Genomic DNA, 14,511 nt, shown 5'->3' with positions numbered 1-14,511 from the left:
AGCAAGAGGAAAATTCAGTTGAGTTGATGGAAGTTTTGGCGGACCACAGGGTTAATATTTCAGAGGTGGCAGGTGATTAGACTATCAGAGAAATAGTTTGGAAATGACCCTCAGAATCACCAAGGCCAACCAATAACCCTGCTCTACAAGGTTTACCCTATGGAACTTGTCCCACAAGGTACTGTTAGCTGGTCTTAGGTTTGGAGCAGATTTGCTTCTTGACCCTAGACAGAACTTGAGCTGGTCACGTGTATAGGGTGGCCACGTTTGCAAGTAAACTGGAGCATTCTTCTCCAGCCCAAGGTGGCTGATGCTTGAGTTCAGCTAACTTGATGCAGTGCACAGTTGTGTCAGAGTTGCAGAGGGATGTCTGTCCCCATCTAATAGTGACTTGGACTTGGGATCTTTTACTAGTTTTAAACACATTTGTTTACAAAAAAGTTTGCGTAGTAGTGAGCTAGGCAATTAGTTGGAGTTTTGGCCAAACCCAAACAAGCTGAGAGTGTTTCTCATTATGGTATTTTGAGGAATTTATTTATGTTCAAATACAGGAGGGAAACATGCTAAATGTAACCAGCTATTGTTAGCACTCAGTCTCTAGGGCTGGTACCTTCATTGTTCTCTTTTTTTTGACCTGGTTCCTGTTATGTGTCCTATGAAAGTGACTTGGAAAGGCACTTGAAGCCTCATTTGGGGCTCTCACCACCTAATACTGAGAGCAAAAACTGACTCATGTTGCAGGTGGTTTATTAGAAAGGGGAAAAGTATGGTGATACTTGTCAACTGCAGATTTTCTCAAGTAAGCTTGGGAAGCTTACCTGTGGTCAGTCGGCTCACTGCTTTCTAAAGAAGTGAACACTGCTGAACTTGAGTCTTCCACCTCCTTGTGTTGATGTGAATTTAATTGGAGCACAAGTGAAGAGAGATACACTTACTTCCTGCATTCTGAAGCTATCTCTTGGTCTGAAGATGTCAAGTATTGGAGTCATAAACTGGGAAATGGTTGGAAGGTCTGTGTTTGTTCCCGTTGCTCCACATTGGGACAGCTAAGTGTTGTTAAGTCACTGGCATTTTCTTGGCAAATTGAGTGTTTGTAGCATTTGAAAATGTTTAGAATCTGAACAATAACAAAGTAACTTGTGCCATTTTAGTATTTATGTGAAATACCACCTTATTCTACTTGAAATTTGGTAGCTGCCTTCAGAGTGTCATATTTATGTAACTGCTGAAATGCTTCCTGTTAGTAAAGATGCCAAACTACTAATGCCTGTGAGAATTGCTGGTGTTATTTTCTTGTGGAACAAAATATGTCTTGCAAAGTAAGCACAGCAAAGGCAGGGTGGAAACAACACATTGAGTTAAAGGACATGGTGATGTCTTTCCTTTTAAGGTGTTGTTCTCCTTTGAAAGATGCTTCCCTCTGTAGATGTGGAGTACTGAGTATTTCAATTGAGAAGCTGATGTGAGTGAAACTAGAGGGGAACAGTGAGAGTGGGTCAGGGTATTTGTCTTAACCACAAAAACGCAAGCTAAACAACCTGTCTGGCAGGTAACAGTACAGTAACGCTAGCAAGAATGCTCATTAACCTCTGTATATTTTTCTTCAGATTTGCAGACAAGACTGTCTCAGCAGAATGAAGGTAAACTAACTTTTGATGAAACTTGCCACTAGTAGGTTTCCTTGCAGATGTCTGTAAGTGAAATGCTTCTGGGGTAGAATTTGCCAACAGCCTGAGAAATAGTATTAGTGTCTGTAGGAGTTGTTCTGTGTATTAATCCACTGAAAATAACAGAACATATGTTAAACATTTCACAGTATCACACAGTATCACAGTATCACCAAGGTTGGAAGAGACCTCACAGATCATTTCCTTTTCTTCATAGCATTTCTCTAGTGTTGGGAGTGTTTCACAGACATGTTAGTCCTGGAAAATGGGTGGGGTTGTGTTTGTGGATTTAGGGGTGTGTGTGTGTGGGGGGTTCCTGTCTTAGAGGTAGGGACTATAGGGGTTATTTGGAACTTTGGGGTTCCTCTCCCTAGAGTAGTCATCACCTTACTGTGACTGTGCAACCCTTAATTGTCTGCACTGGGAGGAGAGTGGGTGGCAGTTACTTTAGCTAAATGAACACGAAGTTGCAGCCTGTAGCCAGGTAGTTCTCTGTAATACCATGTACTGTGAAGATGAGCAACAATGACAAGTAGTAAATTCACAGTTAATGGGAAGGGACATAGGTCTGTTCCACAAAGTATTCGATGCTTTAGTTGTCAAACTGCTCATTTACAAGGGGCAACAGACTTTTTTTGGAAGGACAATTCAGTATGCTTTAAAAGCATTTTGAGCATTCTCATAGTATGTCTGTCACCTCTTGTGAGATCAGATGGGGTGGTGCCATGCTCTCCTGAGCTGCTGCTCAGCTTCCCTGAGGAGAGAAAACACGAAAGGTGATGCTGGCATGCCACTCAGGCAGGCTTTGTAGATGCATGTGGAAATGCAGACATCTGCATTTCCATGTTTACCTTGAAAACCTGCCAGAGACTATATTCAGGGTTACATTCTCAGCATTGGCTGTAGTTCAGCTGCACTGTTTTCTGTATGGGTCAGTTTAATATTTCTGGGCACAGATGGTATCTGATTAGGTGTTGTGCTTTCCTGCCTTTTCTGTTTATGTAGAACTGTTGATGGATGTTGGGATTGCAAAGAATAGATAGGAGATACTCATTGAAACCGGAGCTGTGTGTAGCTGGTTGTTAGATTTGGGGTCATTGGTTTGTTGTGTTTTTTTCCCTCCCATTCCCACAGTCCTGGCTGCAGCTGCTTCTGTACAACCACTTGTAACACAGTGCTTCCAGCTTTCCAACATGTTTAATCCTCAAACGTAAGTGATTTCTCAGTGTCTGTCTCTGTGGCATTTGTAGATGACTTTAATGTCTGAGGAGGTAGTCAGATGTCACAGAGGGGTTTTTGGTGGGTTTCAGGGTGGATTTTGTACAAGTGATAATGGCCTGTCCTGTTCTTCCACCTCCTACAGTGAAGAAGAAGCTGGCTGGGATACAGAAATTAAAGATGATGTGATTGAGGAATGTAACAAACATGGAGGAGTTATCCACATCTATGTAGACAAAAACTCGGCTCAGGTATGCTTGATTCCAAGGAGATCATTGAAGCAACAGCTTTGAGGAGACTTGTGGCTTTGCAATGCTAGAGGGAGCATTACAAATACTGTGATGTGGTCTTCCTCCCTAACCAAATTAACTTTCTTGAAGCTGTTGTACAGCTTTTGCAGTGTTGAGGTTCCTTCCTGGTTTGAGTTGCTGTGTAGCTCAAATGCAGGCAGGTGAACAGTTTCCTGGTGCTGCAGTGTCACTCCCCAAGAGCAGACAGCTGAATTTACTGTGGAAACGCACACTGAAGAGTAATGACCTCTCCAATACTGGCATTAACCTTCTCTCTTAAGCTGTGTGTTTACCCAAGGCCAGGGGTTTCTTCTGTTGCTAGGAAATAGTGGCTTTAGCACAAAGGGCACAGGTGTCCCACAGGCCTGAGATGTTGAACTGCAGAACGGTTTGGCTTGGAAGGAACTCTAAAGATCACCCCGTTCCAACCCCCCCCACCATAGGCTGGGACACCTTCCACCAGACCAGATTACTGAAGGCCTCATCCAGTGTGACTGTGAACACTTACAGGGCTGGGGTACCCACTGTTTCTCATAGAATTTCATAGAATCAAGCAGGTTGGAAGAGACCTCCATCCAGTCCAACCTATCACCCAGCCCTATCCAGTCAACCAGACCATGGCACCAAGTGCCCCATCCAGTCTTTTCTTGAACACCTCCAGGGATGGTGACTCCACCACCTTCCTGGGCAGCCCATTCCAATGGCAAATCACTCTCTGAAGAACTTCCTCCTAACATCCAGGCCTATCTGGGCAACTTGTACCAGCACTTTGCCACTCTCACAGTGAAGAGCTTCTTGCATCTGATTAAACCTCTCTTCTTTCAGTTAAAACCACCCCTCTTCATTTTCCCAGCTGTGCAGTTCATGTGAACCTATAAATGGTTGTACTTAACAGGTGATGTTTTAAGTCTTGAAGTGGGCAGTAGGAGCCCCTGAAGTTGTAACAGGGAGGAGACGAACAAGGGCTACTGATGCAGACTTTGAGAGACTCAGCCTGCATCTTAAGAAAGCTAATGATTATTTTCTGTATTCACTTCTGTTTACACTTGTTTTCTTGCCCCTGTATTTCAGCAATTAGAGTGCAAACTGCAGAAGGTCTGTAAAAATTTGGGCTTTTTGGAACCTCTTTTATATGGAATTTCCTGCCCAAACGGAAGTACAGTTTTCAAATGTTCTAACAGTCTAACAATTTCTGCCTCTGGAAGGAAGCATTCTGTCATCTTCCACTCTGTTGTTGTGGGCTGAAATCTACACTGTTGTCCATGGGATTGTTCTGCCCCGGTAATGCACTTGACACTTGCTGTCCTTGAGTGACTTGTGTCCCTCAGTCCTTTTGTCTGGTTTACTGAGAGAGCAGATGAGAGGTGAGCCACAGCCTCATAAAGCAGCATCAAATCTTTCCCAGCGTGTTCTAAACTTCAGGCTCAGTGTTCTGTTGATTCCACTGGGCTGAGGTGAGGTGCAAGCCTCTCCCATGCTTAGATTAGTCTGTTACTGTCTGAGAAAAGAGCGGGTCCTTTGACAGTTAGGAACAAAAACCCAACACAATTCCTTCCAGAGCATCACCCAAAACCACAACAGCCCTCAGCATACCTCACTTAGGTTCTGAGCACCTAGAGCTGCAAACCTGGCTCATGTTAGCAAGTGGATTTAAAACAAAAGTTGCAGCTGCTGTGTGCTGAGTGAACTGTGCACCACTGGGAGTCCCTTTGCTCACAGCACAAACACAAGTATCCACTGGTACCTAAAAGCACGGTGTTTGAATGCAGGTTTCCTCTGTGCTGTCTGTTTTCCAGGCTTAAATTCTGGTCATGTTTTCTTTTTGAAGTGATTTGAGGTCCCATCTTTTTAGAGTTCTTTCCCAGACTTCCCAGGCTGAAGGCTTTCAGCAGCCAGCCTATATAGGTGTGGTATAGTGTGGGTGAGAAGATTGCAGTCTCAGCTACACACCTGGCCTTGTGTACTGCATGGTGGTGCACTGGGGAGGACTAAAGCTTCATGTTACTGTGCCTCATGTCAAGGTTGAGCAGAAGGAGGCTGAGAACAGAACTGTCTGCTGATTGCTTACTGCCTTAAATATCACCCCCTGGGCTCACATTTCCCCTCCAAAAAGGAATGAGTTGGATTGCAGTGGCAGAGTTGGTGCAGACTGTGGGCATATGCAAGTCTTGCAATTGTTGAATGTCAACATTACAGTGCTCCAGATTAGACTTGCAGATTACATTGGATTGGAAAGGACCCTCAAAGGTCATCCCCTTCAGGGACACCTCCAACTAGATAAGGCTGCCTAGGGCCGCATCAGGTATGATCTTGAATGTCTCCAGAGATAGGGCCTCAATCACATCCCTGGGCGGCCTGTTTCAGTACCACCCTCATTGTGAAGAACTCTCTCCTGATGACCAGGCAGGCTTAGTGCTCCATTTGCAAATGGGAACTGTCAGGTGTCTCTGTCACAGTTAAAACTCAGTCTGTCCCTCACGGTAGTTATCTTCATAGGCCCAGCTTGCACTGCTGTGATGGACTTTTTCTTTTCATCTCAGTCCTTGCTCAAGTAAAGACAGATGCTGAGATTCACATAGGAGAACTTGAATAGTTGTTCTCCAAGCACTGGATGTCCTTCCTGCCCAGGCAATGCTTAACCCCTCTGAAAAACAGACTGGACTTGATGTCTAGCCAGGCATCTGTGGTTGGTGATTTGGCAGATGTTGATGGCTAACCTGCAGCAGCAGAGGCAGTCACACTCCTCGTGGGTTTTTTTTTTGGTTTTTTTTTGTGAGGGATCTGTAATCAGGAGCCGTTGGATCCTCCCTTGGAAAGGTGATCAGTGCAAGTGAGCAATCTGTTATTGTTGATTTCAGATCAGGCTTTTGCTTCTGGTGTTTTACCAGTCCCTGTTTGGAGAAGCTCCATGCTAGGTTAGTCTGGTGAGACACCACCAGTCACATCCTGCCCATTGCTCCATGTGCTTGTGCTCAGTCTGCACTGTTGGTTGATCCCAGTAGGAATGTGGCCTCTGTCACAGCCACACCAGGGGAGTCTTCATGGTGGTGCTGTGGGATGTTCCCGAGCTACTCACAGATGTGACCTTTGTGTATTGCAGGGCAATGTGTATGTCAAATGTCCTTCCATTGCTGCTGCTGTCGCAGCCGTGAATGCACTGCATGGGCGGTGGTTTGCAGGTGAGTGTACTTCCTGGCCAGAGCTGCATCTACTTATTAGGTACAGAAGTGGGCAAATCCTCTTGCTGTTAAAATTGTTTTTGCTCTTCTGTTCAGGTAAAATGATTACAGCAGCATATGTACCTCTTCCAACGTACCACAGCCTTTTCCCAGACTCTATGACTGCAACCCAACTACTGGTTCCTGTCCGACGATGAAGATGGATTTAGGCAGTTTTGTACATAGTTATTTTTTGGAGGAAGATTGAGTTACCTTATCTTTTATTTAGATAAAACTAAAGGAAAGGATTTAATGTCATTTTGTGTACACTTCCTGCTATCTTTAAAAATAAACTGAAGTAAGCAGAACTGCAGTGTGTTCATTCTCCCTGACTAGCATTTCCACTGTATACAAAGCTGTTGACTTCTTGTTCTGCCTTGTAATTCTTGTACATTTACTGAGGTGATCTGTAGGAACTGAGAAATAGTTCACAAAAAACCCAAGTTCTCTGTAAAAGGCAGATGGGACATGATGACATTTTTAATGTTTAACGAGCCTTTCTTTTACTGCAGCGATGACATTTTGCATTTCACTAAATGTAGATGATCTGCTCAAGGTTCCTATCAGAGATAGACTCGGAAGGGACATATTTAGTGTTTTGTATAAGTGGAAAGTTCAAAGGCTACTGAAAGCTGACTCTAGGGAGTCACTCAGCTTGCTTTGTGCTGAATAATTGGTAAAAATAGAAGGATCAAAGGGGGTTATTTCTTGATGGTAACTTTTGATTAATGTATCTGTAAAAGTTTCTTTGTAAATACTGTGTGAGGTGTGTCTAAGATTCCAAACAAAACCATCTCTGCATTTCCAGGGGAGTTCTTATGTATGCAGTGTGGCACAACTGAAGGATTTCAGCAGTTCACGTGGGTAGGAAATACAGAAACGTGTTTTGTTCTGGTTGCATATAATCTTTGCTCTTTTTAAGCTCTGTGAGCTCTGAAATATATTTTTGGGTTACTTCGGTGTGTTTGACAAGAAGCTTGATATTTCTATTGAAGACTTTCATATTGCAGCAATCTTTGTAAGAACCACTCAAATAAAACTCTCTTAAAAAGGCCTTTGTGAAGCTTTTTCTCCACTCTCCTAGTGTGACGCAAGCAGTGCATGCTGAGGGCAGGCCGTGGGTGCAGTGCAGCAGTGGGAATGCTGCTCCTCCAGGAGAAAGCACAGAGCCAGTTCCTGCTGTTAGGAACTGTTTGTGCACAGTGGTTCAGAGCTATGGGCTTTTCTGTCTGCAGAGGCAGGAGGTGGCTCTTTTTTCAGGCCTGGTGCAGATTTGTTCCAGAGGTTCTGCCCTGTTTACCTCCACCTTTCACAAATGGTTGTGAATTGTGGGCATGGGGCAGTCGTTTCTGTTGGCCTTTAGTCTCTTTTTGTAGGGAAGCTTGCCCAAGATGTTGGCCCTCTTAGTACCCCTTTCCCACTTACCTGTCACTTGTAACCACTGGCTAGTCACTGAATTCCAGTACGTTAGAAATGTGTTAGAAAGGACCTCTGGAGATCTAATCCAGCTCCCCTCTTGCAGTCACTCATAGCAGGTTGCCCAGGATTGCAGTATCTGGGCAGGTTTGGAATCTCTCCACAGAAGGAGCTCTCCCTGGAGAGGTACAAAGAGTGAGTTGAAAGCTTGTGGGTAATGATTAAGGAGCAGACTAACGGGAGACACCAGCCACCTGCTCAGGATGAGGAAGCTGATGAGGTCTTCCACAGGCACCTAGGAGTAGCTGTATAGTTAAGCTCTGGCTGTCATGGGGGATTTCAATTGCCCTGACAGTTGCTGGGGAAACTGCACAGGTACCTGGAGTTGAGGAAGTGCCTCCAGAGCATTGGAGGACAACTTGACCAGCTGATGGAAGAGTTAACAAGAGTACAGCTGGACCTTGTACTGACAAGGAGGAACTGGGTGAGGTAGGGGGCAGCCTTGGCTGTAGTGACCTTGTGATGGTGGCATATGCAGTAGGCACAGCCACAAGCAGGACTTCCTAAAGGCTAACTTCAGCTGTTTCAAGGAACTGCTTGGAGAAGTCCTGTGGGATAGGGCTCCAGATGGTAGGGCTCAAGTGAGCTGGTCAAGACTTGGGTGATGTTTCCTCCAAGCTCAAGATGCTGAAGATAAAGAATTCAAGAGAGCTAGAAGACCTGTGGGGGTGAGCTGAGTGAGCAGGGAGCTGCTGAATAAACTTAAGTGTCAAAGCAAACAGCACGTGGGAGAAGGGGCTGGCCACTGGGCTTGCAAGACTAAGACTTAATCAGAGGATGCTGGGATGCAGTGAGGAAGGCTCAGGCCTCCTTAGGACTAAACCTTGCAAGGGAGATCAAAGACAACAAGAAAGGCTCCCTGAAGTATGCTGGAGGTGAAAGGAAGACCAGAGGAAATGGGGACCCGTTGCTGCATGAGCTGGGTGCCCTGGTGAGGATACAGAAAGCAGTCACTGAATGCTGCCTTTGCTTCAATCTTTACTACGGGCAGCTCTTGGGAGTCCCAGACCTTTAAAGCACAGAGGAAGTCAGGAGGAAGGTCAACTTTGCCTCAGTTGGGTGAGAGATCAGTTAAGCTAACTAGACATCCACAGATCTGTGGGCCCTGATGGGATGCAACTGCAAGTGATGAGGGAGCTGCCTGGAGTCTGCTACACCACCATCTCTGAAAGGTCCTGGAGAACAGGAGAGGTGCCTGAGGACTGAAGGAAGGCCAGTGTCACTCCTGGCTTCAAAAGGGGCAAGAAGGAGCACCTGAGTAACCATAGACTGGTCCACCAAATTACCATCCCTGGAAAGGTGGTTGAAAAGCTTGTTCTTGCTGCCATCTCAAAGCACGTTGAGGAAATGAGGCTTATCACAACCAGCCAGCATGGATTCGCCAAGGGGAAGTCATGCTTGGCCAGTTCTATAGCCTTTTGTGATGACCTACTGGACGGACAAGAGAAGAGCAGTGGATGTGGTCTACCTCGATTTGAGCAAGGGTTTCAGCAGTGTCTGTTGTGGCATACTCACAGCCAAGCTGATTGTGAGAAATATGTATTTGATCCGATCAATTCGTGGCAAGAGGCCACAGACAGGGAGGAAGGGGGGGTTTGAATGGAGCTGCACTCCTCCTTGCACAGCCATCACAAAAGCATACACTTGGCTTAAGATAACAGCAATAAATAATTAGAAACTAGAAAGCTTGGTGGAGGAGTGAGGCAGGTGGAAGAGACAGCCTTTGGCATGAGCAAACAGAGGACTAGTTTGGAGTTCACGGAGCGGACACTTGAGGAAGACCCCTTCATCCCTGAAGACCACCAGAGGGACCACCGAGTAAAAAGAGACATGCGTGGAAGAGACACCTCCCATTCTTAGAACTGATAAGGAAAACCCAACCTGTTCTTAGAATTAGTGATGAATCTGTAATAGAATAGGATATAAAAAGAGAACACTGAAAACAAAAGGTGTGCGTTAGGGCAGAGCAGAGCCTCCCTGTGCACCCAGGCCTGTGCATTGCTTGATTCCTGCAACTCTATTAAAGCCTTAACTTGCATGAATGCAAGTTTAGGCCTGGTATTTATGCCAACTTGGGGGCTCGTCCAGGATATCACCAGACCCTGGAGGTTCACCTAGGCAGGGGCGACCCCACCTCTTGGTGGCTGCTGGGGAGGGCCGGTCGGGGCTGGTGGTACCCTGAACCCAGCCGGAATCAACCAATACATTTTTTTGAGCTCCCTGATGAGGCTGCAGCCGTTTATAGACCTTAATTCTGTGCACACAGACCCGAGAGAAGGCGACAGAGTCGTGAGTATTGTGGAAGCCGTTCGGTTGGGTGGGATTCGATTGCCTGGTGTGAAAGAGTATGTTTGAGACGGAGTCTGACTCCGAATTGAGTGCGGAGGTCTGATAACCGTGGTTCCAGGGAGTTGGCCGGTGAAGGACCGAAGCGATTCCTATAGGACTCATGGGTGGGTTAAAGGAGGGTCATTTAACCCCCTGCAAGACACTCGTTAGGCAGTCAGGAAAGATGGGTCAAACTAAGTCGAGGACCCGAGACCCTAACAAAGGGAGCGAAACGAAGTTACCAGATATTCCCCCAGAAAGCCCGTTGGGATTAATGATTGAATATTGGAATGATAGGGGCCCCAGAAAGGGAAAGCAAAAATGAAATTAGTCCATTATTGTATGAGAATATGGCCAAAGGAAGCAACACGGCCACATGTGTATTGGCCTATGTTTGGGTCTTTTGAGGACTGGGTTTGTCAAGCCCTAGTAGAATATGTGGGCAACAAAAAAATGCTAAGCCCGGAGAAGGGTGAATCTGCTGGGCTCTGGAAACTCAGCTGAAAGAAAAGTTACAGCACTGTATGCTCTAACAGCAGAAGGAGGAGGGAGGGAGAAAAGGGAGGAATGGGAGCCCTTAGATAACGTACTGCCTGCCTCAGCCCCCGCTCTCCCCCTCGCCGCCGCTGCTGCCTCAGCCCCCCCTTGCTACTGCTGCCGCTCTAGCTTCCTCCCCCACCCTCGCCGCTGCCGCCGCTTCAGCCTTGCTGCTGCCGCTGCCTCAGCCCCTCCCCTCTCCTCTGCAAGATGATCAACCCCCAGCTACTAGAACGAGGAATACTACAAGGGAGAGTCAGAAAGTACAAGCTACAACTAAAAAGGGACAGGGCCCAAGGGGCATCTGGAGAATCAGAGTGCAAGAGAAAGGGAACCTCCTGTGTGTTGTTGCAACAAGAAGGGACATATCCAGCAACAGTGCCGCAAAAGGACACAGGATGAGAAATTCAAGGAAGACTAGGGGAGTCAGGGGCTGTATCTTTCGGGGACCTCACCATCTACTGAGCCCTGGGTAATTTATTAATAGGTCCCCATAAGGAGGAAGTGGAATTTTAGTGGACACAGGAGCTGAGAAAACCGCCATTTTAAAAAAACCCTCCCACCAGGGGTACAAAAAGGGAAGAATCACACAATGGTCATGGGAGCTAAAGGAGAACCATTTAAAGTATCTGTTTTATAGGAAGTAGAAATGGAAGCAGAAGATAAAATTTGTCTAAATGATTTGTTATTATTACTGGAGGCAGAGCATAACCTACAAAGAAACAATCTACCTCCAGAATTTCAGTGGTACAGTGTAATAGACCTGAAGGATGTTGTCTGCGTTTGCTCACTAAAGGAGGAATCAAGAGATCACTTTGCTTTTGAATGGGAAGATCCAGAGACAGGGAGAAGACAGCAGTTAAGGTGGATGGTATTACCTCAGGGATTTACAGAGTCCCCCAGCTTATTTGGTCAAACACTGGAGAAGCTATTAGAGCAGCTGGTGTTTGCAGAGGGGACAAAATTGTTGCAGTATGTGGATGACTTATTAATAGCAGGAAAAACTGAAGAGGCAGTCCCAGAAGCCACCATACAGACTCTAAATTTTTTTTTTGGAGCACAAGGACTTAAGGTATCAAAACAGAAGCTACAATTTTTGGAACAAGAAGTAAAGTATTTAGGACATTGGTTGCGCAAAGGGGAAAAGAAACAAACCCTGAAAGAATATCTGGGATCTTGGGGATGAAGACTCCAGAAAGTAAGAAGGAAGCCAGACAGTTATTGAGACGCCTTAGATATTGTAGACAATGGGCAGAAGGATATGGTGAAAGGGTAAATTTCTATATGAAAAACTCACCCATGAATGTCCCAGGTGGACTCAAGAAGATGAGCAGAGGTTGAGTGACCTTAAAAATATTTTATTGCAAGCCCCCGTTTTGAGCTTACCAGACTTGAAGAGGCCTTTTTATTTGTTTGTAATTATTTCAAACCAAACAGCTTATGGGGAACTGGCTCAAGATTGGGCAGGGAGCAAGAAACCAGTGGCATATTGTTCACAATGATTTGACCTGGTAAGAAGAGGATGGCCAGCTTGCCTTCAAGCCTTGGTGCCCACAGCTTTATTAATTGAGGAAGCAAGAAGAATAACCCTACATGCTCAACTGACAGTTTACAGCCCTCACAGTGTGAGGGGAGGGTTACAGCAGAGAGCAGAGAGATGGCTCACGGACAGCCGAATACTGAAATATGAAGCCATACTCATTGACTCTCTGAAGTTGGAATGAAAGATAACAGCTGCCCAGAATCCTCCTCAATGCTCACACGGGAAACCCCCAGACAATTTGGAACATGACAGTATAAGGGTTATAGAAACTCAGACAAAGGTCAGACCAGACCTTCAGGAGAATGAATTAGATAAAGGGGGAAAAATGTTTGTGGATGGATCCTCTGGAGTTATAGAAGGGAAACAGAAATCAGGAGATGCGATAATTAATGGGGAGTTAGAGCCAGTGGAATCAGGGTCCCTAAATCTGTCATGGTCAGCTCAGACCTGTGAGTTGTATGCCCTTTACAGGGCTCTTAAGTTATTAAAGGACAAAACAGGAACCATCTACACAGACTCTAAATATGCCTATGGAGTGGTGCATACATTTGGGGAAATATGGGAAGAAAGAGGACTCATAAATACCCAAGGGAAAGGATTGATCTATCAGGAATTGATAACCCTGATGTTAAAGGAATTAAGGGGACCAAAGGAGGTTGCTGTAGTACATATAAGAGGTCACCAGCAAGGATTTGATTTACGAGTTCGGGGAAACAACAGGGCTGATATAGAGGCCCAAAAGGCTGCAGTTCAAGGTGAAGGCAGCCCTTGTGAGACACATACACTTCACCAAGAACAGGAAATTAACACATTTATGGGGAAAAACTTTTCAGGGGAAGAGGAGGATAAGATCAAGAAGATGGGAGCGGAGTCTAAAGATGGGAAGTGGAAGCTCCCAGACGGGAGGGAGATTCTGCCCAAGGCATGCAGCCGACAAATTCTTCAGAGACTGCATAATTAGCCCCACTGGGGAACCAAAGCATGAGGAGAGCAGTTCCTGAAACAGCCTGGGTGTGTAGGGATATATGATATAGCAAACCAGATCACACAGGGATGTCTGATCTGTAAAAGGGCAAACAAGGCAGTATTTAAGCAAGAAGCTCACGGAGGGAGAAAAACAGCATCTCAAGCACTGGAACGAGTGCAGAGAGATCTTGCAGAATTACCTAAAGCAGGAAGGGTAAAATATTTATTAGTTATAGTAGACCACCTAACCCAATGGGTGGAAGCTTACCCAGTGAGCAGAGCAACTGCACATATGGTGGTAAAGGTATTATTGGAAAATATAATACCAAGGTATGGAGTAGTGGAGCACATTGATTCAGAGCAAGGGACACATTTCACTTCAAAAATGATTAGGGAACTATCAGAAATCTTAGGTATTTCATGGGAATATCACACTCCATGGCACCCCCAGAGTTCAGGGAAAGTTGAACGAATGATGAGAACATCCAGAAATAGGGCAATGCTAGATCAAACTCCACCTCTGAGGTTTGCAATCCATAAAATTAAACCTGGTGATAAGGTACAGATAAAGACTTGGAAAAAAAAAAAACCAAACTTTGTTACTTATGTGAGAAGGCCCTTTTCTTGTGTTGCTCACCACAGAAATGGCCATCAGAACAGCAGAAGAAGGATGGACACACACCTCACGAGTGAAAGGACCTGTCCAGGAGTGGCAAGTGACTTCAGACCCAGGAGAAACAAAAGTGACACTAAGGAGGAAATAAGATAAGCACTGGTGGAATTTCTAAACACTTATCACTCCTAGGGGACTAATTGGGACTTCAGAACCAATACTCAAAACTGACAAAAGGTGCTGAAATTGTTAAAAACAGGAGGGATTGTTTAGTGGGGAAAAATTGGAGGATTTTGTTTTGTTAGGGGTTTTTTTTTTTTGTGTTGTTTGGTTGGTTTTGTTGTTTGGTTTAAGATTTTATTTTCATTTGAGACACGTATTTCAAGAAAAGCAAAAGGGCAGTGAGAGGCACCCAAGGAAATCAAAAGAGGGCAAGACTGGAGTGGGAACCAGTGCTGCAGTTGAAGAAGGTCTGCCGAGGGCTGCAACCCCTCTGGACTGTGACTGCCGAGTAACATGGCCCTGACCGGACCTCTGCTGTGCATATCTGGGCTAAGCCCAGAATTGCAGTGACTGCATCACTGCGACTCGGAGGGGAAAAATCGTGTCTCAAACATTGGTATAGCATACAAGTTATGAGTGTAAAGGTCAGAAG

General features: G+C 45.5%; 1 protein-coding gene across 4 annotated transcripts in view; it reads left to right on the top strand.

Moving 5' to 3' along the window:
• The window catches only part of RBM39 (RNA binding motif protein 39), a 33,029-nt gene extending 25,582 nt beyond the window's left edge, over positions 1-7,447 (top strand). For 2 of the 4 annotated variants that reach the window (XM_064167918.1, XM_064167917.1), the window contains exons 13-17: positions 1,608-1,640; positions 2,802-2,877; positions 3,031-3,136; positions 6,276-6,354; positions 6,451-7,447. In XM_064167918.1, the coding sequence (XP_064023988.1) occupies positions 1,608-1,640; positions 2,802-2,877; positions 3,031-3,136; positions 6,276-6,354; positions 6,451-6,551 (395 nt within the window). In that variant the 3' untranslated portion in view covers positions 6,552-7,447. Of the gene's footprint in view, positions 1-1,607; positions 1,641-2,801; positions 2,878-3,030; positions 3,137-6,275; positions 6,355-6,450 lie in introns of those variants that run through there. The other 2 variants (XR_010307718.1, XR_010307719.1) reach the window with 1 other exon arrangement.
• The last annotated feature ends 7,064 nt before the right edge of the window (positions 7,448-14,511 follow it).

This window comes from Pogoniulus pusillus, chromosome 29, assembly GCF_015220805.1.
Source record: "Pogoniulus pusillus isolate bPogPus1 chromosome 29, bPogPus1.pri, whole genome shotgun sequence".
In the NCBI taxonomy this organism is placed as follows: Eukaryota; Metazoa; Chordata; class Aves; order Piciformes; family Lybiidae; genus Pogoniulus; species Pogoniulus pusillus.
This window is presented reverse-complemented; position numbering and strand designations above follow the sequence as displayed.